Raw genomic sequence first — 21,947 nt, 5'->3', positions numbered from 1 at the left:
CTCTCCTCGAAGGAGTAGACGGGCTGCGCTGGGTCCGTCCAAGGATCACGTGGGGGGATAGTTTGCACGATGGTACAGATGGCGTGATTCACTTCTCGCCTGCCCTAATCTCCTCACGCCGTCGTTGGGACACCCCCCCCTCCTCACAGTCTTTTTCAGGTTCTCCTGGCACTGACAGAACCACACGAGCACTAAGCAAGCTAAACAAGGGCTCCCTCTTACATTCTTACCCACTGTTCTTCCCCTACGTTGAAATCTTTGGCCCGCGGCAGCTAGGAGGGAAGGCAGCGTTTAGCTAAAACCACGGGTTCATCGTCTGTTTCCTTTAAAAAGATGTACGAACCCGAAAGACAGCGTGTCTGTGTTTTTAAGGGTTCTACTGTCTCTACTGGCTTCTTTCCGCCTTCAATGACCGGCAGCCCTTCATCATGTGTTTTCATACGCGCCAGCCAGGTAACTAACCCTGGGGAGAAGGGAGAGACCCTTCTGATTAGATTGCTGAAAATAAATGCCTAAAACAGATCACTCACAAACGACGCCCCTCTGAGTCACCTCTTCATTCAAGAGCAATCATTCCTTCGGCCCTGCTCCGTGTCCCACCCAGAAAATGGATTGTTTTCCTTCACCCTGGCCTATTCCGTAACGCCTGCCAAATCGCTTAGGTAATTTTATATTGTTGAATTCCAAACGAAAGCAACATGGAACCCGTGACGGGCGACGGTCTCAGCGTGATTCCGAACCTCCTTTACACATCCAACGGGACAGCTACAAAAACGGTTCGCGAACCGGGATCAAACACAGCGGAATGTGTTTAAAGCAAAAAGGGCACGTTGCTAGCACTGCTCCTTCCCCCTGGGTAGATGGCAAACCACGTTAATAAATAAAGCAACTGGCTCTTCAGTAACGTACACTTAAACAGTTACAAACAGACAGGTAGAAAAAAGGGATACAGTGGTGCCAAAAAAATAAATTATGAAAACGGAAAGGATGAACATTCTTTTGTACACAATGCCGTATAAAACCCGAACCATCTGGAATGAGAACCCGAGTCCGTGAAAATAACGCGGCAGCGTTACCAGAATGTGTGCTTCACATTTCAACTACACATTTATCTGTGCAAGAAGGAAAATGAAAGCGAAACCATTTTAAACTTCCAGAAAACTGGATGTCAAAAATCAAATGAATTTTTTTTTTTTCTGGGCTCTTAAACACCTCTGCTGAGCATGTCGTTGTGCAGCATGTCAAGAAGCATCTTCAGCCAGGAAGTTTCAAACAGGCCCCGTGCTTCTGGCCTTTCTACACGATTCCTCTCTGCGATCAACAGCAGGGAAATGCCTGTTTGATACTTCCTTCTGTTAAGATGTTATTGCAGTTAGATATATTTACAAGATGGCTCCCCCAAGCCGGCAGGGAGCGGGGGGGGGGGGGGGGGGGAGGGGGGGGCTTCTCCTCAGCGATCCACTCTTGCTAGTTTTGGTTCCGGGATATAAAGGCCAGGACTCGCCGAATCCCATTCAGTCTGTCCTTCAAGGACCTCATCGCTAGGAACGGGAGCTGAGCTCGGCTTTCCAGTGGAAGAACCGCTAATGTCCACCAGCACCAGGCTGGGCCGTTCGGGCTCACCTACAACAGAGAAACACACAGCTTCACCCCACTCCCGCAGAAGTGAGATCGGCCTGCTTCTGTGCCGGGCAGACGGCTAGTTACCCCCACGTCTACTTCCCCCCTTCTCTGAGCTGGGCATACAGCCACCCAGAAGACAGAGACTGCGCGCCAGCGAGGGGCGGCCACGAGACAAAAGTTCCAGCTAATGAGATGTAAAGGGAAGGGACGCCCGAAACCTCGGGGCCATGCTCTGGGAAGGGGGCATGTGCCTTCCGCCTCACTCTTTCTCTCTTGCCCCCAGCTAGCGCGTGAGCACGGTGGTGACCGGCCTTCTTCTATCAGGAAGACAGGGGTAACATTCTAAGGATGATAGAGCTTTGTGATGAAGGAGACTGGGTCGCTGAATGATCTCATGGGACAGAGCTGCCCTAGCCCTCTACCTGGTTCAAGCTACGGCCATGTCTAGTAGTTGTTAAAGCAAACAGATCGGTGTCCTAACAATACGCTATACTTCCCAGCCACTGCTCAGTCTGGTCCACTTCCAAGATTCTGTTCAGGTTCTCAAGACGGACACCTAACAGCATATGGGCCTTCAATTCCCATGATCCCTTGGGCTTGGCAGGTCTCTTAACGCCCTGTATTTCCCTGCTTCTGGCCGCAGGCAACATAGTCCACATACGCCATGTCGCTGTACAAGGCCACAGCGAGCCTCTCCTCTGAAACCGGAGCCTGTGGTCCACAGCCCCAAAGCACAGCAACCCCCCTTTGCAAACATTCCAGTTTGAGAACACATTCATGTCAGAAATGTATTACGTCCCCAGGTTTCTTTCTAATGAGGAGCTTTCCCATCCCACATGAATCCTTCACCGAAATTCTGTCTGTCAGCAGCTTCCCAGCCACACGTTTTAAGACACTGGTGACTTACTTCCTATGGAGCCTGAAACAATCACAACTTCCAGAGGGTTGGTTTAGGACTGTGGAGAACCACCTTCTGGTCAGACCACCTACACATGGGATTATCTGCCTCCAAATGGGTTCACCTGGTTCTTCCCAAACCTTGCCGTCTTCTTGGCTTCTCTGTGCCTATAGCTTCATTTGAATTCTTTTTTGTCCCTCACTGTGATCTGTAACAGGCTCTCCCTCCTATTATTAGTTCTGAATATGAAACTGACATATTCTAAACTTTCTTTCCCAGGGCCATTAACAAAGATATTTAAGCTGATGTTAACACTTGTGGCTGCTTCTGCGAAGCCTCCTTCTGAGGCTTAGAACATTCTTATTAATGGCACCGCTGGGGCTGCAGCACTGACTGGATCAAACTGGATGATTTTTTTTTTTTTTTTTTTTTTTTGCGCGACTGCTGCCAAAGCAACGTGAGAACAGTTCTAATAAGAAAGGAAATGAACCAAGATTTCAACTTTCTGTGTCATCGAGCCCTTATGAATCACTCTGTGGCATCTGTGTTTTCTCTTATGAAAGCTGCTGTATCATTGCTGATCGCTACCTTCTGCCTGACTGAGGGAGAATGCTCTCCAGAAGGTGAAGGGGAACATTAAACTTGATCATGAGCTTGCTCAGAGCTCTGATGTAGTCCTGAGTCATAGTGGCCCAGAGCCAGGAGCTGGGTCACTGGGAAGCACTGACTGGCCTTGCTCCCTTCAACATTCACGATGCCTTTGCACGGAGGCAAAGGAGCCACTTTTGCGGTCTGGAGAGAGTGAGACATTTCAGCCCATCAGGGAACAGACTGGTGTTCTGTAGCCACAGATGCAAGAGGAAGAGGGGACGTTAGAGACCTCCTCATCCACCTCCCTCATTCCAGAGCTGGGAGACAAGTTGAGAAAGGGGCGGGTCTTACCCAAGGTCACACAGCTAGAGCGGTAAGGATCAGTCTGTTGGCAGTGAAATCAGAACATACACATTCTTACTACTGTGACAGAGTCAGGAACGAGTGTAAGTAAAGAATCAAGGAAGTCACGGAGGTGATGATGTAGGGGAGCCAGCTCAGAATGCAGGAAGGGCGACGGTGGGCAAATACTTGACTAAGTTATCTCCAGCCTCGTCCTAGAGAGACAGTATTGTCCGATCTATCAGGCAACCAAAGTTGGGTTGGTGAAACTCAACTATCTCCACTTGCCTGAAGAGCTTCCGATATGCAGCTTGATCTCTCAAGTGGGCCTGTCCCCCCAGGAAACAGACTTGACCCAGTAGCACCTAATCAACTGCTTTCTAGTATAACTCGGCAAAGGGCAAATTTAAAGATTGGGTCTGTTTGCTCAGGACCTGCTCACCCCTGATGAGGACAATGACAAGGGTCTACATCTGCAGGGCTAAGCAGGGAGGGACCCAGAGAGGAGAAGGTGCTGTGGTCTGGCAGCTGGAACCCTGTAAGGCGACTGGTGCCGTCTCCTAGCTCCTGCAGCAATGGGGGTGACGGTTATGAAATAGAAGCCTTTAGTCTCAGCTCCCGGGATACCCTTCTCTTAAGCTTGGCCTTTGTGTGAATCTTGTCACCCCAACACATTACCATGGTGTGAACCTGGACTCCCACTGAAGGTTCTTTGGTGGATGGTGTCTATGTTCCCAATCTCTCACCTGACTTATGTCTCAAAGCCTGTCTGGGATCCAAGTTCCTACTGCTTTCCTTTATCACTCCAATTCTGACTTCAGATCCTTGAGTCTTACCCCTGATGCCCACTGCCCGGTGAAACAGTACCAAATTGGATCTATCTCCCTCTCTGCACTCGATCTGCTGAATGAAAACCATGCACCCACCCAATCCCAAACCCTGGGCGCTCTCATCTGCTGGGGGCAGCCCATTACAGACAGACATTTTTATATACCTGAGGATCAGCATCTTTCTCTGGCATTGGACCAAAGTGATTGAGTATCCGATTCTTCAGAGAGGTTTTGAGCGAATGAAACCATGATGACGCTTGCTCATAGACACAGTTATGTAATCCCATGAGCTCAGCCTGATCCTCTCCTTGAACCTGAAAGTATCAAAGTGGAAATGAAGCACTCTGTCCCTTCTCCATCACTCCCAAAGCTTCTGCTGACACCAGACTCCCTTCGGGCATCCGGCCTGCGTCCCTAGGAAGGTTCGCCCACCCAGCTTTCTCCTGTGTGGTGTGTGAAAGGCTCCTCAGCCAGAGGGTGGGCTGTGTGTGACTACTGCTGAGTGCGGAGGAAGAAGAAAGTTTCCGCCGGGCGCATTAGCTGAAACAGCGAGACAGACTGAAAACCAGAGATGCGAACTGGCCTGAGTGGAGGCGTGCTGTTGAGCTCGCTTATGCTAGCTTATGCCTCTCTCCTTTTCACGTTTCATATCTGCTTTCCCAGTGTCCACTGGGAAGAGGGACACAGGTGTGTCTGTTTCTCACTGTGTAACTCTATTTCCTAAGTCCAATACCTTCATTCGTCGATCGAACATTTACTAACCTTATACTATATGGTGAATGTAAATATAAACGAACGTGGGATTATTTACTTCTTGTTCTTCCAATTAGTCCAGAAAACCAAGGATGAACTGGACACGTTATCTTTCTCCTTGATGGGATGACGCGTTATAGGGAAGAACCCTTAGCCGGGTCGCGCATTTAAAAATACAAACGTACGTGTGAATCTACAATCATCTCAAAATGAAATGTTTGAAAACATAAACGAATTGGTACATAAAATACGTGGGTGTAGATATCACTCCCAGATCTATCCCTTGGTATCTCTGGCAGAAACCTGACCCCTGGGCTGAACGGGCCCCAGGGCTGTTGATCTGGCTTGGCATTTCTTATGCAGGAATACAACTCAGCAACTAACCAGGGGGAAAGCCAGGGCACGGGGTGCTCCTGCTGCCATCCTACAATCGAACGGCAAGCCGGCGGCATTCGATGTCGCTGCAGCCATTTGGTGAGAAATCCCAAGGCCCCCCGACAGCGCTGAGCAATTCTTCTGCAAACACCTTTGCCCGCCAAGCTACAGGGATAGCCTGGCCCTGGGATTCTTGGCACGGGCCACCCTCACCTTTTGGTCTTCAATGTATTCAATGTCGGCTGTATTGTAACCATCTCGCTGGCCCTGATGGAGGACCCTGAAGCGCCTCTTGCCTACGCTGTCCACCACCGAGCGGCCATCAGCAAAGAACTGAACATTTCTGATCTCTAGGATGCAGCCATATTCCGCAAACCTGCTTATTGGGAATGCGTAAGAAAGTACATTTTTGGTGAGTTGTTTCTGCGGCCTGGCTCCCCAGCCGTTTCTGTAACCCCGGGCTGTGCCTCCAGGGACTTCTGCCTATTTGCCTATCCCGGGGGCTACAGCTGCAACTACACCACAGGCAGCACCTGTGCCAAGAAAAATCTTCCTGTAATAATGTAACTGCTCCCATTCATTGAGCATATACTGCGTGTGGTGTGCTCAGTGCTTTACGTGCATTAACGCACCAATCTTCCCAACACGCCCGCTATCATTGTACCCACTTTACCGATCAGGAAACTGAGTCACAGAAAGGTTAAGTGACTTGCCCAAAGGCAAACTGGCTCCAAGGTTGGAGCCGGAACATGAACCCACGCACGGGACTCCAGGTCCCGCGGTCTTACAGTAAAACAAGTTTTATGGTATATACCACTCGTTTAACAAAAGATTAATCCTTGGGGTTCCTTTAAATAGGCAGCCTGTTACATGGTAAACCAGGGGCCAGAGAGACCCCAGTCTCTATGGGTGCTCACGGTCGTGAGCTGGCTAAATCTCAGGAGCTGTGCCTCCCTATCTCCTGGGGGCACCCCAAATAAGCCCAAATCCCTCTCTACCCAACCTCCATTTACTCACGTAGCTCCTCACTTACCCTTTGACAGGATCTCCAAGGCACATGCCAAACTGTCTTGTACCTGTTTCGATGCATCTACGGATCATCAGACGGTAACAAGGCTCAAAAATGTGCAGGGGACAAGGAACCGTGGGGTAGGCCATAGTGCACACGAAAATAGGCACGTTCTTATTCAAGCTGTCAGGAAGAGCAAATGACAGATTTCTCAAAGCCGTGAAGCAGAACACAAAAAGGTTGGTCAAATGTCACTTTGTGGTTCCCCCACAGTAAGGCCAGGGGACCTCAGGTTTTGATGGCTGATTAAAAAAAAAAAAAAATACTGAGATGCAACCAACACTATGGGCTAAGTCCCATTACTGGTGCAGAGGTTAGCCTAAGAGCTAAGAGATTGAAACTGACATTCTGTACATTCCAATTTGGCTTAAAAAACATCCTCTAGTACCTTCACATTGTGGGTGATAGTTAAACCTCATAGTTCTTTCTTCCTCTCGTGCCCTCTACTCAGAACAATCTCTTCAGGTGTCCTGCTGGCAGTAAAAGCGGACCCAGCTCTCCAGGGGGATGGTGGGAAAATCTCTGCAAGGTCTCATCAGCATTACAAATTTGCAAAGCCCCCAGAAGGTCTGCTCGGCGGGCCCGGCCGGGAGGAGGAGGGAGCAACAAGAGAGGCAAGTGTCCTCTAGCCCAGTGACGTTCCCATGCGTCAGAATCACTGGGGGCCCTTAAATCCAGACAACTGGGCTGCATCACCCCAGAGACACTGGGATATAAGGTCTGGAGCCGGGACCCAGGGGTCTACCCTTCGAGTGTCCATGAAGAAGCAGGCACACAGCCTGATGGGAAACCACGCCAATGGGGCCAGCTCCTCCTGGATCACTGTTCTCTTCTTTGCTAAATCCAATACTGGAACTTATCAATGGATACAAGACCATCTGCCCAAATCCCCCAGAGGATTCAGTTTAGGATTTCTTTAAAGAGAAATCCCTCTTGGCATATTCCAGTGTTTATTAATAAAGCATTAAATGATATTTGAGACAAGGGCTCAGAGAGACTCGCGGTGAATTTAAGAATCAGAAGTAAAAATAAAGATGCCCTGACTAGATCTACTGTAAGTCAATGAGAACAATAGGATTTAGTTTCTAGCTTCTCAGGAAAACACAGTATTCGAAGCGAGAGGCCCACTCAAACGAACCAGTGGCAGTTTAGAAATGTGCTCTACAGGGCGGGCAGAAAACCAGAGCAGCTTTTGCAATCGGGAACCTGGCCCCCAGAATGCTGCGGGGACCCTACTGGGGATCCGGAGGTGGGAGGGCAGCGGTATGAGACGCAGAAGTGAGAGAACGCCTCCTGCTGTTTCTGCTAGGCGGTCTGTCCTTCCAGCCAGGCAGAGAGCTTGGAGCCCTACGGGCACCTCCAGACTCACCCCTCAGCCACAAATGTGCATGGCAGAGGACGCGTGTAACAAGAAACAGCCTTACTCTTACCACGTATTGAGTGCTTCCTGTGCGCTAGCTCATGTGATCTTCCACATGAGGTAAGGACTTCACTATTCCCAAGCTACAGATGAGGAAACTGAGGCCCAGAGAGGTCAAGTGACCTGCCTAAGGTCCTGAAGGATACTCGCTTTGTGGCAAAACTGGGTCACGAGCCCAGGTCTGGCTGACACCAAGGTTCTTAACCTCCCAGCACCTTCTGAGGTTTCTGCAAACAACCTTCCGCACGCTGTGTAAGTTCCCCTGATCTAGCTGCTTCGGTTTGCTCCTACCAGTGACACCCAGTTACTAGCGCCAAGACGTTGACCTGGTCAGTGGTTTGGCTTATGCGTCTTCAGGGGGCGTGCTGGCAACTGCCGAACAACTGGCTGTCGGCGGGTGGAAAGCTCCGGCTCATAGCGATTGCCAATTTCTATATAGTGTAGATACGCCCACCGAGGCCAACATCAAGCTACCAGCACGATATTGCTAAGTGAGCAGTTAGGGAGAAACGTGCACATTCAGTTCCACGAGCTGCTATGAGTGAAAATGAAAAGAGATGCATATACGTACTTAGAAAGTTCTTCCATTTCTTCTTCATAAAGCCGCCTGCGTTCCTTGAATTCTTCTGGCAGGAATTTAGCTATTAGCTCTTCCATTATGACATTTTTGCTATATTTTCTGGATGCCAAGCACTATAGAGGCAACAGGGCACCGAGACATTATGCAGCCATCAGAAAACCACAAAGCACTTCTCATGTAATCAGCAGAACAGCTGAATCAACCACACATTGAGAGTAATTTGGACCCACACATTAGCAGCTGGTAACATCATCATGCACGTATTCTCTGGATGTTACATGCGATTACTTTTATAATTAGAAAAAAAATACTTTAACAAGGGGAAAAGACCCGCATTGAAGTTTCAAAAGTTTAGCTTTCCCAAAACACTCAAGTTGAGATTATGTTCTTGTCAAAAAAGGGGGGAAACCCTTCCTTTTCCTTTTATTGGTTACTGCATTTACAAGCTGGCAAAAATGGTCTCCATCTGGGATATGCTGGAAGTCTGTGGTCTAAAGGTTCAGGGAACAAGAAAGCCACTGTCCATCACTGATCTTTTCTTGACCTGTCCCACCCCCGCCCCGCCCCGCCCCACCTCAATGCTTGGCTTCTGGATATTGCCAGTCTAAATATTTTTCCCCCTCTAACTTTAGCTGAAAACAAAACAAAACAGCTAAATACTGGGGATTGTGTCTATTTGTTTTTTAAATATACCATCTAGGTATCACTGAAATTATGTTATAAGCCATGAATTCAGAAACGAACTCAGGCCCGAGTGTCACTATTACTATCCTCCCAAACACCCCTAACTAACTTCATGCATATCCAGGGATCCGTAGGTAGAGGGAATTGAGCTGTGTGAACCAGACCACGGGAGTTAAAACATCTGCGAACTGTTTGCTACGGACACTACCCACACAGACCCAGCAGGGGGAGCTCCTGAGTATAAAAATTGCTGGTTCGAGACTATTTTTCCTCTCCCAGTATGGGCTGTGTGTGTCTATTCTGCAGTGAACGCGATTAGAATAAAATATTTATCTCTCTTGGAAATGGTGTAAGTGCGACCCTGTGTGAACACGCAGAGATAGACGAGAACATTTTCTGGGACCCCACAGCATCTGCTTCTAGGATGCCTTCTCAGCCACTGCCATCGCCTGGCTGCAGAAGATCCACTGCTTTGCCCCGTCCCAGTCTTTGGAGAAAAGCAATGACTCGGGAGGTAGCTAATCCATGGAGGAGGTGACTCCCCCACTGATGCTAAAACAAAAACCCAGGACAGGCACACAGTAAAATGTTAATGGTGGTTTTCTCCAGGTGCTGAGCGTACGGGTAGGTTTTTCTTCTTTCTGCTTATTTGGATGTTGTAGTGTTACCACAACACAGATGTATATTTAAGTATAAGGACCGTGGGCCTCTCCCCCACAATCAGGCCAGGAAAACCCCACCCCTTGATCGAGGCAAGGGATGGCAGGGACCCTCCCCTCCAACCCAATACACACCCCAGGGTCGTCCTGGATGATCATTTTACTCCATTCTCTTAGTTTAAACGTTCAGGTGTTAGGAAAATTCAACATGTGACTTCACTGGACCTACATTCACCTAGAGGGTGTCCTGCATCGCTGAGCTCTCCTCAGGGATGACAAGGGTCAAGGAACATTAACACTGGCTGTAATGTGTGCCACACAAGTCCTTGGGGGAGGGAAAGCAAGGTGGGTTCCCGGGCATTCCTGTGCTGTAGGAAATTCCATTGGGTCCACCTGAAAAACGATGGTGGCAGTCCGTGTGGTTCATCTGAAAGGACTTGGAAGCCCCAGAGCTTTCCAAGTAGCTAAATATCTGCTAATAAGTACAGCAGCTCCGGGGGGGTGGGGGGCGGGACAAGGACCTCGCTGAAGGTCTGCGAGGTTTTTCTGGGGACCTGGGAGTGATCTCTGCAAACCACAGAACAAACATGGATGACAAGAAGATTTCAGAGCTCGTCTAGTCCAATCCCAGAGAGGACAGAAGATTCACCCAAGATGGCAGTGAACCAGGTGCCATGAGGGATGGGCTTAGCACCAGGACCCATGTCTGCCATCGGTTTAATACTTTTGTTTCCAACACAAATTATTTTCACTGTTGACAGTTCATAAAAAGCTGGATGTCGCCCCATTTTCCTGAAGGACTTGGCAAAGAGGGGAGGGGTAGCTGTAAGACGGGAAAGATAGACAGGTGGTGTGAGAGGGTATTTTTCCCTAGCACAGTGCACTGGCTTAGGATCAAACAGGACACCATTTTAGTATCCAAGTCCACATAATCTAACCTAATCAAGAAAGAAATAATATTTTACCTGCGAAAGACCATCTTTGCACAGCGGACACTTTGCATTGTGATCTAGGCATCTTTCAAGGCATTTTAAACAAAATGTATGACCACAAGGTGTTGTGACTGGCTCGTAGAATAATCTGAAATTTAGGAATCAAAATGGAAGAAAAATGATGCAATCAGACAAAAAAAAAATAAAAGAGCTACTCAATGTTAAGGTTCTACAGTGTTATTCGGAAAATTCCGTGTGTGCAAGGGTGGGGGAGGGTCCTTTCTTTTTTACCAGAATTCCCTGCAGTTGCTGTGCTTCAGAAAAGCATTTGCTTTTTATTTCTGAGCTGGATTTGAAAATAATGCATTTATCACCATTTCTGATATAGCTAGATCATTCTGTAACATTAGTTCTAGTCAGCCTCTTCCGACTGGCATCCAGATTGTTTTTCCCTGTCAGGTCTCAGAAAAAGCGAGATTAATGCCCAGAGGGTCTAAGTAGATTACATTCTAAAATATTTAGCCAACCTGCTCGCCTGAAGATATGTAAACACAGAGACAGATAAGCACACACACAGACACACACACACACACGCCGTCTCGCACATTCATTCATTTAAGTACCTTATATCATATACACAACGGAAAAAAGACTTGGCTTATTTGCTAACCTTCATTCCATTTTTACCTAAGCGATGTTTACTGCCTGAAGGATCCCGAAATTGTGCCTGCAACAAACACGTAACTGCCTTTTGTATGAATGGATCATTTTCTTGGGGGCAGTAGAGTAATTCTGTCAGTGTGCTTACTGATGAACACATACATATAAACATATGTAGGTATGCACACATGCACTTCAATTAGATCCTATTTTAATTCCTTTACAGGAGCCGGCTAATTTCAAAGCAACGTGGGGAATCTTTTTAAAAGCCATTCTACCCATTCAGAGATTCACAGATTTACTTTGCTTTTGGAAAGAGAAAGGCTCACCTGCAGCAGGACCACCAGGTGGGGGCAGCTGACGACGGTGGTTCAGAAGTGGGGCTGGCGCTCACCAAGAGGACAGACAAAAGGGAAAGACAGACGCCTGACCAGCCTGTTTTGACCTCACCAGTGTTCAGTTGCGAGGAAGAGGCCGCCAGCTGCACAGCCCCCTCGTGTGGCCGGGAGGTGTACCAACAGCCTGGCCCACACGGCCAGGCTGAGCAGAATCAAAATGTCAGAGCTGAAAAGTACTGGAGAGAAAAACTGAACCCACCAACCAGAATGAAACTGAGCTCCAGAGGGGACAAAGCGGCTCATCTGTTGGCAGATGAAGGTCTATCCAACTTCCACTAGCAGTCGTGTGCTCTTTCTGTTAAAACCGCGACTCTCGACCCTATTGGTGTGTGAGAATCACCTGGGGCGCTTTTTCTTTAAACAGCTTTACTGATGTCTAATTGACGTGCAATAAACGGCACGTACTTACGGTGTACAATCTGATAAGTTTTCACGTACGTACACACCTATCAAACTATCTCCGCAACCAAGGTCATGAACACACCCATTGCCCCCAAACATCTCCTCGTGTGCCTTTGTAAACCCTACCTCCTGCTCCTCCCCATGCGCCCCACCATCACCTGCAGACCTTTGAAAAACTACAGGTGCCAGGACCACGCCTGCAGAGGTTCGGGTCAGTTGGTCCAGGGCAAAGGCCAGGCATCAGGATTATTATTTTTTTTTTCTTTTAAAGCTCCTTGGTGGTTTGAATGTGCAGCCAGGAGTGCGAATCACTGTATTTCACAATCCTCCTAATCTCCGCATGGGCAAATCCTCTGTACAGGTCTCCAAACCTAATTACCAAATCTACCAAGGAAAAGACTAGCAGCTGCTGGCACATTCCCCTCTTTCTTGATTTAAAAAAAAAAAAAAAAATTCTAGTGGAATTTGAGGGGAAAGCATCTTGTGGGAAAGGAAAGAACAGTTTCTTAAGAGAAATCAATTTCGATTTAACAAGCTCTCCACCAAACAGATTCTCACTTGTCCACTCAGCAAAAGTGCTCTGGGTGCCTACTGCGTGCTGACGCGGAGCTAGGCGCCGGCACGTGACAGGGACAGGGTGCACCGGACTTGTAGGAGGTGAGAGGACAGACGTCGAACAGGACGTCGAAAAGGTGAGGTTTCACAAGTACACGCCTGTACGAATAAAACTTGCTAAAATGTTGAAATTAAGCCAATGAAGGTTTGGAGTAGGAGGGAGGCTTTTCATATATTCACTTTTCCTCCTTTTTGAATGTTTCAATCCTGTTTTAAGAAGCAGTTAATTTGCTTAGCGTAATTAATAGACACCAGTTATTAAGTTGGCCAAAAACTAAAATTAATTTTCAAAAGCACTCTTTATGATGGAGGTCCTAACCAGCGTACTAAGGCGAGAAGAAAAATAGAGAAGTACGAGGACTAGGATGGAAAAAACCAAATCTGTCCCTATTCACGCACGGTGCGATGGTGGACTGGGAAAATCTAAAGGAATCTGCAGGATGAGTCTTCGAATCCATAAGAACTGCTAGTATGGGCAAGGATGTTAGTTACATATACACACGCCCACAACTGTGTTCCATACACCAGCGAAGCGACATGAGAAAATACATTTTTAAACACGGTAACATTGACAACTGCTTTCAACAATCAAGCACCCGGGAATAAACCCAACAAAAGCTGTACAAGCCCTCTGTAGGAGAAAAACTACAAACGCCTCACTGAAAGGAAGCAGAGAAGACCTAGTCAAGTCCCGATGAAAATCCCGGCGGCTTATTTCACGCGTTTGTTTTTGCAGGACTTGACAAGTTGATTTCTAAATTGTGTGAGGCAAGGCAAAGGGTCAAGAGGTGCCAGGACACCTCTACAAGCAGCAGTGTGGGAGGACTTGCTCCACCAGACGTGAGACCTTATTATAAAGCAGCAGTGATGGAAACGGTGTAGGGCTAGCACAAGGACACATAGATCCGTGGATAGAATAGAAAGCCCAGGAATAGACCCAGATCCAGATTCTTCATTTATGACAACTGTGGCACTTCAAAGCAGAGCGCGGGATTTTCAATACATAAATAGCATCCTCAATAAATGCTATTTGGGGTAGCGGGCTGTCCATATGGGGAAATGGAAGTTGGATTGTCTGTCACACCGCGCACAAAAAATCACTTCCATGTGGGCTGGAAAGAGGAACGTGAGACAGTAAAGCTTTTAGAAGATACAACAGAATACGTTTACGACCTCTGGGTAAAAGAAAAAAAGATCTCTTAGGCAAGGTAGGCACCAAAAAAAAAAAAAAAAAAAAAAAACCCACTAACTATAAATGAAAGGATTGATCATTTTCATTAAAACCAAGGACTTGTAAGTTCATCCGAAGATGCCACTGAGAGAGCAGAGAGGCAAGCCGCAAGTGGCAGAAGGTATTTCCAGCACACGTGACTAACAGAGGCCTGGTATCTAGAACATACGTAGAGCTCCTATAAGTCCGTAAGAGAAAGAGAGAGAACCCGCTCAAAAATGGGCAAAGATTTAAATGCACGAGCATACATAAAAACTGCTCATGGCAATGCTACCCGCAGTAACCCCAAACTAGAGACAGCCCAAATATCCCTCTACCATAGAACTGGTAAAGAAACTGTGCAGTAGGTTCATACAATGGGATGCTATACACTAATGAAAACAAACAAACTTCACCGACGCGCAGCGACATGAATAAATAAACCTTAATACTGTGGTAAAGAAGCTAGAACAAAAAGAAACAGGACAATTCGATTTATGTAAAGTTTTTTAGAAATAGGTAAAGCTAAATTACCCCACTTAGAGACGCATACATGGGTGGTAAAACTATTTTTAAACAGAGGAGACAAGGGGGAACCTAGGTGGCTCAGTCGGTTAAGCGTCCAACTCTTGATTTCAGCTCAGGTCACGACGTCACGGTTGGTGAGTTTGAGCCCCATGCCGGGCTCTGCGCTGACAGTGCGGAGCCTACTTGGGATTCTCTCTCTCTCTCAAAATAAATAAATCAACTTAAAAAGATAAAAAGAAGAGACAAAAGTCAAGGTAGCGGTTTCGGTGGGCGGGGGGCAAGGAGTCGTGATTTGGAAGCGGCACACGGAAGGCTTCTGGGGACCTGGCTGTGTTTTAGTTCTTGAACTGAGAAAGGCTGACTGAGTATCCTCTTTACAATATTTTGTTAAGAGAATACATTTTTAATTTTTATGTACTCGTCCAAAGTGTTTATTTCACATTTTACCATGTCTCTCAAAAGTGTGATTGGCAATGGGGCGCCTGGGTGGCTCAGTCGGTTAAGCGTCCGACTTCGGCTCAGGTCATGACCTCGCGGTCCGTGAGTTCGAGCCCCGCATCGGGCTCTGTGCTGACAGCTCAGAGCCTGGAGCCTGTTTCAGATTCTGTGTCTCCCTCTCTCTCTGACCTTCCCCCGTTCATGCTCTGTCTCTCTCTGTCTCAAAAATAAATAAACGTTAAAAAAAAAATTGGCAGGCTGATTTGGAAACCACTGCTGTGATCTACTAGAACGGCCAAACGAGAAAGTCTCATAATCTGCAGTAATCTGAATGCTATGAATCCGAATACTTGTGGTACATTAGTCGATGACGTTAATGGTGGCAACGACTGAGGAGTCTGTACCTGCAAAACTGTTTTTCCCAAGAATTTCAAAATTGGGCCTTTTGTCAAACAACGATATCGCTGGCTAGTTAACTGCAGTAAATCCTGACACTTCACGAGCAGATGGGTGAAACAGACACCGAAGGAAACGGCAACTCTTAGCAAGAACTGCGAACAAAACGCCCTGATCGAGTGGTCACAGACACGAATGCTGCCACAGATGTGGTATAATGATTGCCTTGAAATAACTCAAAGCTCAGATGCTTCGAATGTATCACCTTTCAGGACGCAATTCGCTTCTAGCTTCAGAGCTGCTCCGTTCCTCTAGAAAGGCCGACTGAGTAAAGTGGCAAGGAACAGGTGGAGTAGATTTCACTTGCTATTCTGGGTGCCTGTAAAACTGTTTTTCATATAAATTAACTTTGTACATTGATAGGCGGTAATGAGGATTAGTTCCGCTTTACTACTGAGGAAATTAAGACTCAGGTTAGTTGACTTGCCCAAGGTCACACAGCTAGCTAGGAAACAGCAGGGCTTGGGAAGTAGAGTCACATCTGATTCCCTCTGCACTCCGTGACACGGCTGTGAGCATGTGCACATCTGGAACAGACATCATCTATCCGTGTGTACCTGCACGTACTGACAACATAGTTTTCTCTGTCCCTCTCTGTCTCTCTCCCTTCCCTCTCGCCCCACTCCAGAGAGAGAGAGAACTCCATGGAGAGAGAGCTCGAAATAGGAATATACTCGAATTCCTCTCCCTTTTATTTACCGCTTTAGGTAATGATTTCAGAAAACACGTCAGGGAGGCATTTATAAATCAGAGTAGAGCCGGATTTTCTCACAAGAAAGCATTTTACATTGTCACAGCGGTGGAGTAAACAATAGTAATAATAAATGCTTTCAGTTAGATGTCAGCCCCGATAAAATGCTTGGCTTGTCTGGAAATAGCTATCTTTGCCCACCAGTTACATCCTTGTATTGTGTTCCTTTGGTGCTATCAAATGAGAGTGAAGAAGGAATAAGAAGGAGGGGGTGGAGAGAGGGAAAGAGAGAGAGAGAGGGAGGGAGGGAGGGCAGGAAGGAGAGAGACGGTGAGGGGGTGGGGGGAAGGGAACCGGCTGCTTAACGCCCAGCTATTCGAGTGGCTAAAATGAGGTTAAATACAAAGTTTTCATTGCGATTGACAAAGAGGTCACTGGGCCATTAGGTAACTGGTTCAAAAATCACACATGCTTGCTCCACATCTCAAAATAGCCTTGTCACCCCAAAGGCGCTGCTCCACACCAGCCCCAGAGGTGCCCCCCCACCCACCCCAGCGGCGAGAGGCTCCCACCTCCGTGGGTCTCAAGGGAGGGGTCTCGGTCACTAAAGACTGAGGAGCAGAGTTCTGAGGCGTTGGAATTAGGAAGCAGCCTCCCTCGACGGAGCTCTCCCAATCCAGCCAGCGGGACTCGGCGATTATCAAGTGTCTCATTAACGCACGCTCCAGTTACGGTTCCATTCGTCTTTTCCGCCCCTTTCCCTGCGAGACACGGAAGCCGCTCCCCAGTGTCTCTCCGGAGCCAGGCCGGCTTCACGCTCCAACTTGTCTTCTACCGATGCGGTGCCGCGGGACTGGATTTCATTCTAGAAACTTGCGCAGGAGGTGCAAATGTCTAGTTTCGTGACCCAGCAGATGGTCTGAAGATATCTCAACCCTTAGCCGCCCTCTCCCCCTGCCAAAGACAAGTGAGGGTCGTGACAGAAGCCGGTACGGATCCCAATGACAATAAAAAGGAAAAAAAAACCACTAGCGGGTTGGAAGCAGGAAGTCTGTCAGGGCTGTGTTCAGACCAAGGCATGTCTGTGAAACAGCCTTGTCAACAGCTGATTTCCGCCTTGCAGACAAACCCTGCTGGAGGGGGAACTACGTGCTTGTGACCAAGGGCTAGGGCCTTCAGAGCCTCGAGGTCACAAACGCTCTCCGGACTTGGCAGGTTTCTCGGCACCCTAAAGCGGCTGGAGTCCCCCTATAACTTCCTAGGCCTATCTGACAGTTGCCCCCAGACAAAGATGGGCTTTTGTTCTGAAGCCTCACTCAGAGCAGAGGGGCAGGATAAGGGAAGTGAAGGCTTTTAAACTCAGGGCGAGCAAACCAGACGGGAGGTCTCATCCTCCTGGTGTTTATTTCTCGGAGCAAATTTCTAACCCTTCTCCGAAGCTCCCTGTTGAGATCGGGGACAAACAACACGGAAGGGAGAGAGCGGAGGAACCAGAACAAAAGAACTCCAACCTCGGGGTTGTGAGTCCTCAGCGAAAACACAAACAGGATGAGTCTGTGTGTTTGGTTTTGCTGGCTTCGCTGGATGTCGGGAGGAGCGTGAAGAGGGGGGTGAGTCCGGCGAGGACTCGGGCTCTCTGAGCAAGCTGAACCAAGTCTGTCGAAGTCTGACACCTGGAAGACCGCGGCTCACATCGCGGGCTTAGAGCCTCGATGGCAAAGGCCCATTTCTCTGCTTGGCCAGGACCCGCCTACTGCTTTGTTGTGAGGGGGAGAGGGAGATGGCAAAAGGGAACTGGTTACATAACCCACCTCACTCTCGCCCCCTCCACCCAAACCTCCCGTATTACATCCAGAAGGCTCTCCTTGGGTGCTGCTGCGTTCCATCTGCCGAACTGGTCATTTTCAGGTCTGCCTGATCCCAGGAGCAAGTCTGACAACTCAATTTTTTCGAAATGTTTATTTATTTTTGAGAGAGAGAGAGACGCAGAGAGTGAGTGGGGGACGGGCAGAGAGAGACGAAGAGAGAGAGTCTGAAGCAGGCTCCGGGCTCCGAGCTGTCAGCACAGAGCCCGACGCGGGGCTCGAACTCACGAACGGTGAGATCAGACCTGAGCCGGAGTTGGACGCTTAACCGGCTGAGCCGCCCAGGCGCCCCGCAATTTTTTTTTTTTAAGAGAGAAAAAGTACATGTCCAGGCAATGGCGGCCTTACTCGTTTGTATGCAAACAAGAAAAGTCCTTCCGAATACAAATGCACGTGATTGATATGGAAGGCATCGTGCTCGCAAAGGGCAAGAAAACATCTCAGGATCCTTGGTTGGCTGGATCCCAGTGTGTGGTAGACCACGAGATTTTTCTTAACATCTCTCGGGTCAACCATGTTAACAACTTTTGTGCAAATGTCTCAGTCTTCTTTTAATGCTATGTTGAAAAAAAAAACAACCCACATTTGAGAATCTACTGAATTCTGTGGACCTTGCTCTGGAAACACACACCCACCCACCCCCCCCCCCCCACACACACATTTTTACATACAACTTGAGGCAATTCATAGATCTATGTAGAATCCACACATAGAACTTCTTCAGGGGTCCGGGGGCCTAAAGTTGAAGAATCTCTGGCCTAGGAAAAAAAGTTCCCATTTATGGAGTATTTACTCTATGTCAAGCACTATTCTAATAAGAGAACTGAGAGTCTCTCAATCATGACAACCTCACAGGGTAGGTAATACTCTTCCCTATTTACTGACGAGAAAACAGTGGCAGAGAAGATCACTTGCTCCAGGCCGAACAGCCAGTAAACGGCAGAGCCAGGGCTCAGGCCCACCCTGTCTGGCTTTGGAGCTCATCCTCTTAGCCACAAAGTCACAGCTGTGAAATGAAACAGATGGATGTAATTTTTTGCACGCAGACCATGCTTCTGCCGGCTTCCTTTTTTTTTTTTTTTTTTTTTGAGGGGAGGGGTGGGCAGGTGTGTGCATAATCTGCCTCCCCACTGGGTAGAGAAGAGATGCCAGGCCGAGTAGTACGTGCCTAGTACCAACACTGTTCAAAACAAAAACCAGTTGGGCCCTCTACTTGACTGCCAAAGAACAGGCCCATGGCATCGACATTAGCCCCTGAGCTTTGAGATCTCGATCGAGCAGTTGCGATTCGTTCCACGGCCAGGAACTCAACTACCTACGAGGTGCCAGGAAAGTAATGCAAATATGAGACACAGGCTGGTACTGTCAGGTGGTGGGGGGAGAGGGGAGCCATGGCCCAACTGGAGAGCGTGTGTCCTGTCTCGGAGCATTCACATTTAACAACAACCAAAAAACTCCCGTGAAGGCCACACTAAAGACATTCAGCCTGTGGCCACCAGTTTGCGACTCTGAGTGGACCGTTTCCTCCCCACTGTCTAGGTATTTCCCAGTCAGGAGTGCAGGGAATGTAATCTGTAAGCAAGGGACACAAGCTAGCCCGTGTGACAACCAACAGCAAGATTTTCATTTTGTTAGAACCATGCTTTTCCGTGCTAACCAACCAAACGGTAGGTCACTGGCAGAAAGGTCCAGAATCCCCCCAGAAAAAGCAGCTTCAGGCAGTAAGCGATAGTACCCTTCACATACCTCATACACAGGGAGCATTCAAGGTCAGATGCATCAAAGGACGGGAGTGGAGCACTGACTGCAGCTCTGGCCCCCTGGTCGGCGGCAGGATCTGTGATTTAGAAAGCAGTATGTCAGAGGCAGACCAAGCTGGCTTGCACAGTCAGCCCTTCTGAGGCAGAACCACCCCACTAGATTTTCAGCTTTCCACCCTCAGCTCCTCCCAGAGGGTTGATTCGGTGGCCACCCGAGCCACTGGGAGTGGGGTCCCCTGAGGGAGGCCCTGGTAGGTTTCCAGCAGGCCCACGGGAAGAGAGATGCGAACCAGGGAACGTCCGGGAGCCCTGGGGACTTCACTCCAATGCAACAGGCACCTCACTCTACAGAGGCAGCAGTTCCCTGGGCCGAGCGAGGCCTTCAAAGCCGACACCGAACCTCGGCACCGCCAGCCTCTCTCGGAAAGACGCCGGGCTGTGGCTGCTGCTTCTCAACTGCCTACCTGCGGGCGCCCAGCTGGGAAGGATGAGCGTGAAGCCTGATCACGCCTCCCTGCCCCTACATTCCTGGAACGGAGAGGAGGGTAGGGACAGGTTGGCCTGGAAGGCGACACCATCAAGGGTACGAGGTGTCACTACTCGATACGGGGCTTGACCTCAGGCCTCGGCTTTCCGTTATTAGCGAGCCCCGGCAGTATGCTAGCAAACCGTGCGCTCTCACAGAAGCTTCACCATGACCTGAGGCGGCACAGCTAAGTGCCAGAGCCGGGCCGCACACCCAGAGCCCAGGGAGCCCGCGGAGCCCTTGGATGGAGGCTAAGGAACCCGCATATGCCGGTGAGCCCAGGCACCTCCTTCAAGCCCCTTGGTCCCTGGGTAGAGTCAGTACCTGGCTTTCTGGCTTTAGTAGGCACCTCTGGGTCTTGGGGTCCAAATTGACAACGTTTCCTTTTCTTTTCTTGGCATTTGCCAGCCTTGGCAGAGGCAGCATCCCCCTTCTCCTCCTGGTCTCCTGCCTGGCCTTTCCCGTTGCCTTCTTGCCCCTCCCCCTCTACTTTAACTGGGTTCTCCAGGCTGCTGCGGTCTCCCGCGGCCGCTGCTTCCTCCTGACTAGAGCAGTGCGGGAGCTCCCGGCTTTCCTGGACGAAGAAAGAGCCAAATGTCAGCACCAACTCGGGCCCAGGATCATCCTCTGACATCGCTACCCACCGGGGGCAGAGAGAAAACTGCACAGCCCTGATCATTTAGTGGACACCCAGCTTAAGGAGCAAAGGCATGCCTGGCCTGGGTGAAGTTGACGACCTTCCCTGGGCGAGGACAGAAGGGTATGTAGGGGACAGACTCCTTGGGCTGCGATAAAGGGGACAGATGCAGAGTGTGGCACCACCGGGCCCTCTCCTGGCCAAATCTTTCCCGTTACCACCTGAGGGAAACAAAGACAGGCGGTGAGGGCAGGTCCTGTCACTCGATCCTTCCTGTCGCTCTTGCTGCCCTTCCAGGCCATCTGCGAGCCCCACGCCCAGCTCCAAAAGGACTTTCGCTAAGGCTCTGGCATAGGCCTGCAGGGTTACCACAGGTACCAGAGCCCCGTGTTACACGGGTCAAAAGAATCAGGGACAAACCACTCTTTCGACTGGCTTTTGGGCGAATAGTGAAAAAGAGACAACTCATTTGGCAAAACGACCAATGATGTCTCTAGCCTTTTAAAGAATTTCCGTCCAGGAGGGGGTATTTGAAAATGGATCTAGAAGTAAATCCAAACACCAGGGGGTGTTTGTGCAGATTCACCCGGAGAACCCTGAACCCTACTCTAAATCCACAGTCCAGGAGTCCAAATGCTCATGTGGGTTTTTTTCCCCTCCAACCCCCGAGCCACCCCCCCCCCCGAAATCGGTAGATAGGTGGGGAAATGGGGGGCGTCTGGTCGGGAGAGGTCAGTGAGCTTGATATGGGTTTTCTCAGTCTCTAACCTGGGGGGGTTCAGGGGTTCGAGCCCCAGGCATCCACATGGGAAGACACTGCTTTGCAAAGCAAAGCTTGTGTGGAAGCCGGATCCCCGCTCCCAGCTGGCTCACCCTGGAAAAGCCAGGGGTGTGATTTTCCTTCCTTTCTGTTCCAGCTGCAATGGGAAGCCACTCCAGACACTCCGGCTCCCGATTAGTGTTCTCAATCATGTAACAGTGATCTCAAACGTGACTGAAATGCAC

At 49.0% G+C, this 21,947-nt stretch overlaps 1 protein-coding gene across 4 annotated transcripts in view; it reads right to left on the bottom strand.

Annotated features, from left to right (window-relative positions):
* Positions 1 to 1,431: 1,431 nt before the first annotated feature.
* LONRF3 (LON peptidase N-terminal domain and ring finger 3) overlaps positions 1,432 to 21,947 on the bottom strand; it is a 34,665-nt gene continuing 14,149 nt past the window's right edge. For all 4 annotated transcript variants that reach the window (XM_053201594.1, XM_053201595.1, XM_053201596.1 and 1 more), the window contains 8 exons: positions 20,630 to 20,879; positions 19,766 to 19,856; positions 10,790 to 10,904; positions 8,473 to 8,594; positions 6,446 to 6,604; positions 5,626 to 5,788; positions 4,449 to 4,598; positions 1,432 to 1,623 (listed from right to left, as the gene is read on the bottom strand). In XM_053201594.1, coding sequence (XP_053057569.1) covers positions 1,468 to 1,623; positions 4,449 to 4,598; positions 5,626 to 5,788; positions 6,446 to 6,604; positions 8,473 to 8,594; positions 10,790 to 10,904; positions 19,766 to 19,856; positions 20,630 to 20,879 — 1,206 coding nt within the window. In that variant the 3' untranslated portion in view covers positions 1,432 to 1,467. The remainder of the gene's footprint in view (positions 1,624 to 4,448; positions 4,599 to 5,625; positions 5,789 to 6,445; positions 6,605 to 8,472; positions 8,595 to 10,789; positions 10,905 to 19,765; positions 19,857 to 20,629; positions 20,880 to 21,947) is intronic.

This window comes from Acinonyx jubatus, chromosome X, assembly GCF_027475565.1.
Source record: "Acinonyx jubatus isolate Ajub_Pintada_27869175 chromosome X, VMU_Ajub_asm_v1.0, whole genome shotgun sequence".
Classification (NCBI taxonomy): domain Eukaryota; kingdom Metazoa; phylum Chordata; class Mammalia; order Carnivora; family Felidae; genus Acinonyx; species Acinonyx jubatus.
The sequence above is the reverse complement of the archived record's forward strand: the minus strand, read 5'-3'. Positions and strand labels throughout refer to the sequence as shown.